This window comes from Zalophus californianus, chromosome 4 (genome assembly GCF_009762305.2).
Source record: "Zalophus californianus isolate mZalCal1 chromosome 4, mZalCal1.pri.v2, whole genome shotgun sequence".
Lineage (NCBI taxonomy): Eukaryota > Metazoa > Chordata > Mammalia > Carnivora > Otariidae > Zalophus > Zalophus californianus.
In genome coordinates, this window is record NC_045598.1 from 112,097,333 (window position 1) to 112,111,336 (window position 14,004).

At 36.3% G+C, this 14,004-nt stretch overlaps 1 protein-coding gene across 1 annotated transcript in view; it reads left to right on the forward strand.

Annotated features, from left to right (window-relative positions):
- The window catches only part of SNTG1 (syntrophin gamma 1), a 942,975-nt gene that overhangs the window by 599,815 nt on the left and 329,156 nt on the right, over positions 1-14,004 (forward strand). Inside the window, exon 4 of the mRNA XM_027616083.2 lies at positions 1,492-1,626. Coding sequence (XP_027471884.1) covers positions 1,492-1,626 — 135 coding nt within the window. The remainder of the gene's footprint in view (positions 1-1,491; positions 1,627-14,004) is intronic.

Genomic DNA, 14,004 nt, shown 5'->3' on the forward strand with positions numbered 1-14,004 from the left:
ATCCACTTGAGTTATGCTCTAGAATAGATTAATAGACACAATTTAGTGAGTGCATGCTGTGCGCCAGTCTCATATAAAGGAGGAAAGAACAGCATCCTTGCTCCTGGAAAAAACTTGTTTTTCCTTAAAAGATATCATAACCCTTACAATATAATTACAGACTAATATAAGACCATAGTGATAGAGAGTATAATGGGATAAAGCATTTACAGAAAGGATTATCTTTAGAGGCATCAGTAGGTTCCCATTTACATTATGAAACATTCTTTTAAAGAAATAAACTCCTAGCAATCCATATGTAAATGTATATTCCAAGAGAAAGCCTGGTATCAGTGCCTGGAGTTTTGTGCTCATTAAATACTAAGGATAAATACATATTTCTATATAGTTATCCTTTTATCCAAAATAAGAATGGCTTAATAATTATTAAATGAAAATGTAATTGCCAAAGTGGTTATTGTTCCTGTTGAGTTTTTGGTGCAGAATGACAGCCAGCGATTATTTTCTATCTCAAAAAAATTTCTTTTTGTATTTCTGACAAATGGGAACCTTAAGTGAACATTGTACACTGACATGCTTCAAGAGTGATGGGCTTCATGGGCTTCTTCAGTGATTACTGAGATACTCGTGTAAAGCTATGTAGTACAAGTTCAGCAGTCTTCACAGGCTGTTTTTACAATTCCCAAAAATATGTGAGGCAAAAACAATGGATTGGAAATCACAAATCGTGGGTCCTAAGCCAGGCTCTGTTTTTAATTAACTATATTAATTTAAGCAGTTCACTTCCCCCTTTATCCTCATTTTCTCATCTGTACAACTTGTGTGAGTGTGTGTGTGTGTGTGTTTGTGTGTGAGTGTGTGTGTGTGTGTGTGTGTGTGTGTGTGTGTGGCGACTAGGAATGATGAAATCTTGGAGGATAGAAAAGATGTTAAGTAGGTATGGTTTCAGATTCAAAATTCTATGATAGAGACAGAATGTAGATCAGTGGTTGCCTAGGGCTGGGGAGGGGAGTGGGAAGATGCACGTAATAGGTTTCCTTTTAGAGTGATGAAAATGCTCTAAAGTTGATTATAATGATGCCTACACAACCTTGTAATAAAAAACATTGTCTTACACATCTAAAAGGGTTGAATTGTATAGAATGTAAATTGTATCTCAATAAATCTGTTACCAAAATTTTATATTTAGATTATAAGTTTTAAAGAAAACTTTCATTATTTTTCAGAAATAGAATATAAACTATACTCTTTACTATCCTAATCTTATGTGGATTTTCTGACAAATCTCCATTACCTGAGGTCTACTTCACATGAAATGGTTAACCTTGTCTCTGCACCTATATTAAGTATTATGCTACAGATTCATCAGAGTGCATTTTCCTTAGCTCTCAAATGCTATTCATCATGTTTTGCTGTGAATAGGCCATAAAATTATATTCTATAAACTAAGTATAGTTTTTTTTCTCTGTTTTGTTCTTTTCTTGCCTGAAGACAAAGACAGGGATTTGTTTGCTGCAGGATGGTAATCAGGAGCCTTTCAAAGTCCGGCTGCACCTAGCCAAAGATATTTTGATGATCCAGGAACAGGATGTGATATGTGTGTCTGGTGAGCCTTTCTATTCTGGTGTAAGTAGCTTTCCTTCTGTTGAAGTTTTTTTGTTTTTGTTTTTGTTTTTGTTTTTTTTTCAAATTTTTTGTTAATAAAAATGTTTATTCACAGAAAATTCATAATATATTTTCCTTTTACTTTCAGAGCATAGTCAATTCTCCTGCATGTAATTTTTGTTGACATTATTAAGTAAGCCGTGTCCTTGTATAAGTACCAAACCTATGTCCACAGCCAACCATTATGGCCCATCCTCACACATTAGGGCATCTCATTGACTCCCAGTTGTTAAGTGGCTGCAGTGACACTTGTATTATCTGACCTCGAGAAAGTGCATTCTACCTTTTCATACAGAGGACTATCTGAGAACAGTGCAGGGCAGTGTTTCCTGCCAGTCTTACCTTGCATTGCACTGGACTTTTGGAGGTGGTACAAAGGTGGAGCCCGATGCTTTGCATTTGAGAAGCATGAGGATTTAGGTGGCAGTCACTGGACTCAATGGCAATGCTTTTCCCCAGGGGACTGTGCATGAATGATTCCATGGACCCCCTTTATAGAATTATGCCCAAGCGTCATAGCAAGTTCTGTCTAACGCTCTGTTTGGCATATTACCCTGCTACTAATCCAGCCTCAGAAAAAGTCATAAATTATCACTCAAAACTCATTGGTCTGCTTATGAGCACTGAAGTACAACTGTGGAAGACATCTTTAGTTGAAATTAGATTATATTCAACAAGACAATTTTAACATTAAAGAGGACAACTTTTAGAGTTTATCATTTATTATGTAATAACATTAAAGACATTATTTTAACAGTGTTGCCAGATGTGATCTCAGAAGAAAATTACAGCAAATAACAAACAGTACTCTTCCTGGATTCTCAGACATCTATAGCTATTTAGTACAAAGATTTAATTTGTAGCTTATTCACAGACTTACCTTGGAGTATTTTGTTGGTGGTGAATAATGCTGAACTGGAGTTTCCACCTCACTTTCCACCAACATCCTATGGGAGTCACATCAGGTCCTAAATCAACAGGCCCTTGCTAACTAAAGATAATGGACATTTTTCAGACTGTTAACTATTCTTTTGTCACCATTTAAATCACCCTGAATCATGGGTCCGCCTGTCAAAGCTGATTAAAATGTTCCTATGGAGTGCCCATTCTTCTTTTTAGTTAATAAAAGAATAGCAGTCAATGGTCACTTTCTCTCCCTTCCTTCCTTCCTTCCTTCCTTCTTTCTTTCTTTTTCTTTCTTTCTTCTCTTTCTTCTTCTTTCTTTCTTTCTTTCTTTCTTTCTTTCTTTCTTTCTTTCTTTCTTTCTTTCTTACTTCTTCTTTCTTTTCCTTCTTCCCTTCCTTCCTTCCTTCCTTCTTCCTTCTTTCCTTCCTTCCCTCTTCCTCCTTCTCCTCTCCTCTTTCTCTTTTCAGTGAAGCAATATGATTCATACATATAACTCCCTGTAATGAATATATTACACAAATTCTAGATAAGTGAAGTGTTGTAATTTGTAAAATTCTGTCTATCAATACTGAAATAATGTTAACTGATTTTAAACTATGCAGTCAAAATAGTTAATACACAAAAACCCAATCTCTCTTTTGAAAAGAACGCTGGGAAGAACTTGACAGAATTAAGGAGAAATATCCTATGATAAAATCAACAAATGTAAAAAAAATTGACAAAATTTGACAGTCATTTATAAGAAACACTTTCAGCAAAGTCTGGATAGCATGGAACTCCCTTAATTCAATAAGCCTCTAATGAACAATTCTCACTAACATTATAGTTTATATTGAAGATACTCTCTGAGGCTGTAAGCAAGTCAAGGATCATCACTTGCTTCATTTTTACTCAATATTGTTTTGGTTGTACAGTAAGTCACGAAATGGATATAAATGGCATAACAGTTGGGAAAGAAGAGGTAAACAGCTCTATTTTAGATTTCATGTTGGTGTACATAGAAACCCCTAAGGAATCTACAAAAAATAGAGTAACATACAAATTAGGTTGCTGGAAATAAGGACAATGTCCAAAGTTAATTGTATTTTCATAATTTGCAACAAACAAAATAAAAATGGAATACCCAATACATCGAAGAGATAATACACTCAGGAATAAATTTAACAAAATATGTACAAAGTTTTTACCTTGAAAACTATAGAACTGTGGTAAATGAAATGAAAATAAACAAGTAAATGGAGAAATGTAACTAAATATTGTTTTCAAATCTTCCTAAATACCCAATATCAATTAAAATCCCCAAAATGTTTTTGTAGACCATGGCAAGTTGATTCTAAGATTTACATGGAAATTCAAAGACTCAGTACAGCCCAAACAATCTTTAGTAAGTAGAACAAAGTTGGAGTGTTTATACTTCCTAATTTCAGAACTCACTGTAAGATTGCCAAAATGAATACAATGTGATATTGTCATAAGTACAGGCGCATGAATCAAATGGAACATTATAGAGTCCAGAAACAGACCCACGCTTACATGGCCAATTGCTTTTTTTGTGTGTGTGTGGTAAACTATACATAACATAAAATTTACCATTTTAACCAAATTTAAGTGTACTGTTCAATGGCATTGATCATGTTCACATTGCTGTGAACCTATCACTGCTATCCATATCCAGAATTTTCATCATCCCATTCTAAAACTCTGTGCCTATTAAGTAATACTCCCCTCAGCCCTTGATAACCTCTATTCTACTTTGTGTCTATTAATTGACTCGTAAGTGTGATCGTAAGTGGATCACACAATATTCATCTTTTTGGCTCCGGTTTATTTCATTTAGTATAATTCTTCAAGGTTCAGCCATGTTGTAGCATGTATCAGAATTTCCTTCCTTTATAAGACTAAATCATATTCTATCACCATGTATATACCACATTTTGTTTATCTTGTTTATCCATTCATCCAAGAGTATACATTTGGATTGTTTTCACCTTATGGCCCTTTGGAATAATGCTAATATGAACATGGGAGCACAGATATATGAGTCACTGTTTTTCATTCTTTTGTGTATGTTCCCAGAAGTGGAATTGCTGGATGAAATGGTAATTCTGTGGCAGTTTTTTTGTTTAATCTCTTATCAGATATGTGATTTGCAAATAATTTTCTCCCAACATATGGGTTGCCTTTTTACTCTGTTGTTTCCTTTGATGCACAGATTTTATTTTTGATGAAGTTCAGTTTATTTATTTTTCTTTTGTTGACTATACTTTTGGTGTTATATCTAAGAAATCATTGTTGGATCCAATGTCATGAAGATTTTCCCCTATATTTTCTTCTAAGAGTTCCTAGTTTCAGTTCTTACATATCCATCGTGTATATTGATTCATTTCAAATTAATTTTTGCATATGGTGTTAGGTCCAGCTTCATTCTTTTGTGGGTGGGTATCCAGTTTTTCTGACACCATTTCATCTTGGTACCCTTGTCAGAAATCATTTGACCATGTACGTAAGGGTTTATTTCTGAGCTCTATCTATAAGTCTATCTGTCTGCTTTTATGTCAGAACCATACTGTTTTGATTACCTTAGCTTTGTGGTAAATGTTGAAATCAGCAAGAGTGTACCATCCAGTTTTGTTCTTTCTCAAGAATGTTTTGGCTACATAGAGCTCCTTGAGATTCCATATAAATTTTAGGATGGATTTTTCTATTTTCATAAAAAATGACATTATAGTACTGAATTAGTAGTTAGCTTTGGATAATATTGCCATTTCAACAGTAGTGAGCCTTCTAATCCATGAACATAAGATGTCTTTTCATTTATTTATGTCTTTAATTTCTTTTGGTAATGTATTGTGGTTTTTAGTGAATGTCTTTCACCTTCTTGTTAGTTAATCCCACATTTTTTATTATTTGTAGGCTATTGTAAATGGAGTTGTTTTCTTAATTTTCTTTTCTTTATTCAATGGATTTTTCTGTATTTTCTTTGTATCCTGCTACATTGCTGAATTTTTTTTTAATTCTAATGTCTGTGTGTGTGTGTGTCTGTGTGATGTATGTGTATAATCTTTAGGATTTTCTATATATAAAATCATGTCATCTGTGAGCAGAGATAATTTTACTTTTTTCCTTTCAATTTGGTTATCTTTTATATCTTTTTCTTGCCCAATTTCTCTAAGACTTCTATTACTATGTTTAATAGAGGTGGTGAAAGTAGGCATCCTTACTTTGGATCTTAGAGAAAAAGCTTTAAGTCCACCTCTGAGTCCAGTCTTACCTCTAGGTTTTTCATATATGGCCTTTATTATTTTGAGGTAGTTTTCTTCTAAGATTTTTGCCTGTTAAAAGGGTGTTGAATTTGCAAAATGCTTTTTCTGCATCAGTTGATAAGATTATGTGTGTATTTCCTTCATTCTGTTAATATGGTATATTATAATGACTGAATCTCATATATTGGATCATCTTTGTATTCCAGGAATAAATCCCACTTGATCTTGATATATAATATTTTTAATATGCTGCTGAGTTCAGTTTGCTAGTATTTTGTTGAGGATTTTTGCATCAAAGTTCATAAGGGTCATAATAGTTTCTTTTCTTATAGTCTTTTTCTGGTTTTGGTATCAAGGTAATATTTATGCTCAATGGGTAAGTTAGGATGTTTTCCCTCTTAGTTTTTTGTAAGAGTTTAAGAAGAATTGGTATTATTTCTTCTTTAAATGTTTGGAAGAATTGACTAGTGAAATTAGCAGGTTCAAGACTTTTCTTTGTTGGAAGATATTTGATTACTGATTTAATCTCTTTACTAGTGTTATATCTGTTCAAATTTTCTATTTCTTCATGGTTCAGTGTGAGTAGGTTTTGTGCTTTTAGGAATTTGTCCATTTCATCAAGGCTATCTAGTTAATTCTTCATTCTCTCTTTGGATTTTTTAAAATTTCTATCAAGTTGGTAGTAATGTCCTCACCCTTTTTTTCTGATTTTAGTCATTTCTTTAGTGTTTAATATTCTTTTTATCTTAGCAAATCTAGGTAAATAGTTATGATTTTGTTAATCTTTTCAAAGAACACACTATTTCATTGATTTTCTCTATTGCTTTTCTATTCTTTTATTATCTCAGTTCTACTCATTATTATTTCCTTCCTTCTAGCTTTATGTTTAGTGTGTTTTTTTCTTTTTCTATTTTCTTAAGTGGTTAAATTAGGTTGTTGGTTTTAGATCATTTTTTTTTTATGTAAACTTTTATAGCTAAAGTTTCCTTCTTGGCACTGCTTTCACTGTATCTCAACATTTTGATATGTTATACTTTCATTTTAATTCATCTCTGATATGTTCTATTTTCCCTTGTGATTTCTCCTTTTCTTATTGTGTGCTTAAAAGTATCTTTATTCCCAGAAATTTGTGAATTTTCACTTTGCCTTCTGTTAATGATTTCTAACTTCATCGTGTTGTGGTCGGAGAAGATACTTTGTGTGATATCTACCTTCTAAACTCTAAGACTTAATTTGTGGCCTAACATGATATATCCTAGAAAGTGTACCATGTGCACTTGAGAAGAATGCTAGCCTTTGAATAGGCTATACTGTCCTGTTTATATGCCTTGTGATTTTTTTTTGTTGAAAATTGGACATTTGACTCTTATAATGTGGTCATTCTAGAAATCAAATTCTTCCCTTTACCCAGGGTTTGAAGCTTTTGTTTGTTTTTTAGTCTTTAATTTTTGTAGGTCATCTCTATGCCAGGGATTGGCCTAAAGTGTCAACTTGGGGTCTTCTCAGATCTTGCCTGAGGCTATGTCTTTCCCTGAGCATGCATTGTGACTTTGTAAATTTCCCCATATATACATACAGTTTCTTTTGAGTATCTTAATTCTTTTTTTTTAAAGATTTTATTTATTTATTTGAGAGAGAGAAAGCACATGAGAGGGGGCAGGGTCAGAGGGAGAAGCAGACTCCCTGTTGAGCAGGGAGCCCGATGCGGGACTCGATCCAGGGCCTCCAGGATCATGACCTGAGCCGAAGGCAGTCACTTAACCAACTGAGCCACCCAGGTGCCCTTGAGTATTTTAATTCTTAAGTGTTTGGCTCCCAGAAGAGGAAATAGGGAGAAATGAAGGGAAAGGAAGGCTCTGGCTCTTTAAATCCCCTGGAAGTTGCTTCAGCCGTGGGGGTTACAACAATGACAGCTTGCTGTCTCAACATCTCTGCAATCAAAAGTAGATATCAGTGATCAGAACTTGGATCCCCAATATTTGGAGTAGAGTCCCCATTGCCTGTTTCCAATAAGCCAAGTGTAAGCTTCTCCAGGAACAGTTACACAGGTGTCTGTCACTGGGCTGGTGGGGGGATGGGTAGTTGCCATGGTTCTGAGAGCAGAAATTGACCTAAATTAACCACGATTCACCATCCAAAACTTCTCCTGAAAGTTGCAATCTTTACAATAGACTCTAGAATCCAAAAATAATTACACCAGACAGATTCTACCAGTGCAACTGTCTGGGTAGAAAAAAGAATTCTTGGTGCTTCCTGTTCCCCCCATCTTCTTTAATGCCACTGGTCAATTGTCAAACCAGTTCAAAGGGGAATAAAAATCTTTTCAATAAATAATGCTAGAACATCTCAATAAATATATGGAAAAGTAAGATTACACCTGACTCCTACTTTATATGAATTACAAATATTTTGAGATTGATCTTACTGAAAATGTAAAACTAAAACAAATATATTTCTGGAAAAAAATAGGAAAACAGTTTTGTGTTCAAGGGTGGACAAAGATTTTTTTAGGATGAAACAATACTAATAAAATAAAAAAGAATGGTAATGTGAACTTCATCAGATTTTTTTAAAAATCCTTTTTAAGGGCGCCTGGGTGGCTCAGTTGGTTAAGCGACTGCCTTCGGCTCAGGTCATGATCCTGGAGTCCTGGGATCGAGTCCCGCATCGGGCTCCCTGCTCAGCAGGGAGTCTGCTTCTCCCTCTGACCCTCTTCCCTCTCGTGCTCTCTGCCTCTTATTCTCTCTCTCTCAAATAAATAAATAAAAATCTTTAAAAAAAAATCCTTTTTAAGAAAATGAAATGGCAAACCCCAGATTAGGGAAAAATATTCCCATTTGACATAGGGCTTGTGTCTAGTAAATATAAAGAACTATCACAAATTTTAAAAAAAGTACAAACAACCCAATTAAAGAAAACAAATAACAAAAACAGAAAAGACCACAAAATAAGATATGCAACTCACTAAGAGAGCATAAAAAGATGTTCTAATTTATCTAGTCATCAAGAAATTGCAAATCAGATTAAAATGCCATAATATACAACTTCACACCCATTATAATGGCTTAAAAAAGACTTGGCAAAGATGTGGTTCATTTAGAAATCTCATGCATTAGTGTACCAATTGAGCAACCACTCCAGAAAACTATTTGGCAGTTTCTTATAAAGTTAAACATAAACCTACCCTAAACTAAAAAAAATCCTTCTCCTTGGGATTTCCCCAAGAATAATGAAAACAAATGTTCACAAAAAGACTTGCACAAGAATATGAAAGTTGTGAACTAAAACAAATTGTGAATGGATGAATGAATTCTGGTACATTCAGAAAATGGATTTGTATTCATTTATGCCTTCAGTAAAAGAAAAATAAATAAGGGATTTTTAGTTTCTGGTTCTACATATACGAGCTTGGAAGTCACCGCTCAGTCATAACAAGTAAAATCTGAACAGACTGGAAAATCTTCAGCTCTCCTTGGATCCATCAGAATGGGGAGGACACAGGGCAAACTGCTGCCCCCGAGACTGGTTAGACAAGACAGGCAAATACAGGGAGTCACAGCTTACCACATCAGAGGCTCATGCACAGAAACCACTGTGGCCACCAGCACAAGGGTAGGAAAGCCAGAACTGTAACTGAATTGCTGGAGGCTCAGTGTGGACAAGTCTGAGAGTTAAAAATGCAAGGGGAATTCTGGTTTCTGGTTCTGCTTTTAAGGAGCTTGGAAGTCACCACTCCTTCCTCAAGAATATAAAGTTGAACAGACTGAAAAATCACCAACTCTTCTTGGATTCATAAGACAGAACACAGGGTTGGAGAGACAGATAGTTGAATACAGAGAGTTGTTGCTAACCAGAGCAAAGACTCAAAAGCAGACAGTGAGAACCAGTGTAGGAAGACCAGGACAGTAATTGAAGAATTGCTAGCCACTCAGTGTGGGCAATCTGAGAATTAAAAACTCCAGGGGGACCCAGTCATATGGGCCCCCACAATGGTGTGAAATTTGCATCCAGGAGTTTGACCAGTTTCTCACAGTAAAAATTGGAGAAAATCCCCTCAGGTGTCACCTGAGCAGGAGGGAGAGATGGAACCATTTTGAAATAAGCCAGAGCACTCTGTTCTTCTTACCAATGTCTGCCCTCAGGGGAAACTAGTTAGGCCTAAACTACTTGGGTGTTTTCAGACCCTAACTGACCTGAGGAAGGGAAATACCCAACTCCAGTGCCAACTCCAGGGCACTCTAGCCATCCTGTCCAACTCAGGGGGGTAGGAATAAACTGAGAAGATTATCAAAAGACTGAGACCTAATCATAGGACTCTAGAACTCTTCTCCTCCCCTGACACTACACCACCACATTGTTAAAGGCCTAGTGACAGTAGTTCCTTTTACCTAGTACTTCATGGGAAGCTACCAAGAAAATATTACAAGGAATACCAAGAAAATTACAAAAAACACACAAAAATTTTGAAGAGACAGAACAAACATCAGAACCAGACATGTCAGAAATGCTGGAATTATCAGATCAGAAATTGAAAATGACTGTGGTTAATATACTAATGGCTCTACAGCATAAAAGAGACAGCATGAGGAAAGACATAGGTAATGTAAGCAGAGAGCTGAAACCCTAAGAAAGAAGTAAAAAAAAATTCTAGAGATAAAAACATGGTAACAGAAATGATGAATGCTTTTGATGGGCTCATTAGTAGGCTAGACACAGCAGAGGATAGAATCTCTGAGCTAGGGGATTTATCAATGGAAGCCTCAAAAACTGAAAAATTAAGAGGACAAAGACTGAAAAAAAACAGAACAGAATATCCAAAGACTCTGGGACAGCTACAAAAGGTGTAACACATGTACAATGGGAATATCAGAAAGAGAAGAAAGAGAAAAAGGAAGAAATATTTGAAACAATGATGACTGAGAATTTCCCCAAATTGATGTCAGGCACCAAAACACGGATGCAGAAATCTTAGAGAACAGCAGCAGAATAAATGCTAAAAACCTACACCTAAGCATGTAAATTATATAAACGCAAAGATAAAGAAAAAAAATACTAAAAAAGCCAGAAGGAAAAACACACCTTGCCTATAGAACAGAGATCAGATTTACAACTGTCTTCCCCTTATAAAGCACACAAAGAGGAGGAGAGTGGAGTGACATATTTAAAGTGTTGAGAGGAAAAAGTCTCCAACCTAGAATTCTGTACCCTGCAAAATTATTCTTCAGAGGTGGAGGAGAAACAAAGATTTCTCAAACAGAAACTGAAGGAATTTGTTGGCAGTAAATCTGCTTTTCAAGAAATACTGAAAGAAGTTCTTTAGGGAGAAGAAAAATAATATAGGTCAAAAACATGGATCTTTATAAAGGAAAAGTAACAAAGAATAAATAAGTGAAAAAAATAAAACGTTTCTTTTTTTTAATTCTTAATTGGCATAGAAGATAATAGTTTGTTCAAAATAATAACAGCAAAAATATTTTTGATTATGTATGTTTATGAATACTATCTATATGCTTAAGCATACATATTATAAGTGAAATGACTGACAGAAATTAGACAAGGTAAGGGAGAGCAGCATTAGCATTATTTGGTACTCATACCAAAGTATGAGTATGAGGTACTCATACTACCTGTAAAATGGTGTAGTGTTATTTGAACATGGATTTGGATTACCTGCAAGTATATATTGCAAACTTTTGGCCAACTACTAAAAAAAGTAAAAAGGAACTATGACTGATATGCTAAGAAAGGAGAGAAAACAAAATCATACAAAATACATTATTTAAACAACAAAGGGCAGAAAAAAGAGTGAAAGACAAAAATAAGATAAAAAACAGGGCAATAAATTGAAACAATAACAAATATGGTAGCCATCACTCTAACTGTATCAATAGTCACTATAAAATCAATGGTTTAATATGTCACTGAAAGGACAGAGATTGTCCAAGTGGATAAAAAAATTCAGACCCAATTACATGCTGTCTACAATAAATCCATCTTAAAAATAAAGACACATACAGATTAAAATTAAATAGGTTGAGAAAGAAAGCTGAAAAATAGACTATCTTTAATGAATATAGATGTAAAATCCTCAACAAAATATTCATAGATCAAATCCAACCATGTATAAAAAGAATTGTACACCAAGACCAAATGGGATTTATCCCAGGTATGCAAGTCTGGTTCATCATTCAAAAATCAATTGATACAACCCATGACATCAGTAGGTTAAAAAAGAAAAAAAAAACTTTCTAGTGGAAGAACCCTAGGAGGGAAGCCCCATTCCCCCCTTGGCACACTGTTACAAACAGACCCCATCTCCTTTCCAATACATACCTCACTACTAGGCCAAATGAATTTGGACAGGAAAACACGTGGTAGCTACTGCTGCTTAGGTCACCCGTTTTCCCTCTCACAAAATCACTGGAACTCATGAGGTCCCAGTCCTTTCCTTCTGAAAGCAGTTGCAGCTACTAAACATATTCCCTACATGCACCTTTGTAGGCACCAGCAGGGTCTACAGTGCGCTCAGCCACTGTCTTTCAGAAATCTCAAAATAAGGGGTCACTAGTCCCTATCTTTAAGGACACAGCAACATTTCAGGTCTATATGTTCATCCCACCCCTTGGTGGATCCTCCCAGAAGGCAGAGGAAACTGTGCCAGTGCTACAGGGACCTGCCCATATTCTTATGGTGCACTGCTTCCTATACAATGGTGGTTCCTTTCCCAGCCACTGGCCACTCTAGGGCTCAGAGCTTTCTCCATCTGTGGGAGTGCAGTACCTGTGCACCAGGCAAGGGAAAATGCTGGGAATTGCCTCCCCCAGAGGCAGCCCTCAACCAATGACCAACAAGACCTGGAGGGTGAGCATCAGCTTCTTCAATTTTGAGTGGTAGTTTGAGGGATATTCTGATTCCAGTAGGACAGAACCATCTACACAGAGCAGTAACCCATTTGAAAACACTCCTTTCATTGGCCTCATTTCCTTCTGCTCTCCAAATCCCTTTCCTTCATCTGAGAGCATTTCCTGGGACCCATCCCAAATGAAATTCTACCTTCTATATCTACATCTGGGGGAAACCAATCTATGAAAAAGAATGTAGCGCCCTATGCTTTCAGACTTAAACAGTTGTTCTCTGGGAAAACTCTGCTTTTTAAAACCTCCCACTGCCAAAGGCCCTTAGACACCTCTCTGTTGAAAACCAGTTCCTCTTTGAAGGTGACCTTCACAATGTATGGTCTTTGTGATGTCTCCACAAAGGTAGCTTGACTTTTCACTTAAGATAAGTCTGGAGGGTGGAGTATCTGGGCTGAGATACTCATCCAACTTGTGAGAGAATAAAGTCACATCTGTGTGTAACAACTGAAACACTGTTGACACTTAGTCTCCTTAAGTTAGTGGAAAAGTTAGGAGAGCATTCTTAGGGCACAGCAGATATTGGGTAGAGACTCCAGACAAATGAAATCTGGGGGCAATGTTATGAAGCTCTGGTTGGAGAATGTGGGAATAGAAAATTCATGGTAAGTGTGTGAGGAGGTGCCTCCATGAGAAGGCAGGAAAGACACTGGATTGGGATGATGAAGGAATACCTGGGAAGTCTATTAGGGACTGAGTGTGTGTCCATCCCCAATTTTCATAGGTTAAAGCCTCACCCCAAATGGTGGGAACTTTGGGATGTAATTAGGTTAGATTAGGTGATGAGGATGGAGCCCCATGATGGGATAAGCACTCTTACAAAAAGAGGACGACTTCCTCTTCTCCCCATGTGGAGATACAGCAAGAAGGTGGCCATCTGTAAGCCAGGAAGTAGGCCTTCACCAGAATTCAACCCTGCTGGCTGGTACTCTGATCATGGACTTCCAGTCTCCAGGACTGTGAGAAAATAAATGTCTGTCGTTCAGTCCATTCTGTCCATGGTATTTTGTTACAGCAGCCTGAGCTAAGACAGAACCTTTACTTCAGGAATAGGGTGTGGAATTTGAGGGAGGAGGGCAGTATGGGGAACACCACATAGGCCACAGGTCAGGATGAAAACACCATAGCCTGGTGAACTTTATCAGCAAACTAAGGTGGAGCTGAGCTGAAATGCTATCAGTATGAGCTTTGTAATGAAAATGACAGAGTAATCACTCTCATCAGATAGGGGCTTAAACCCATGTCACCATTCCCTG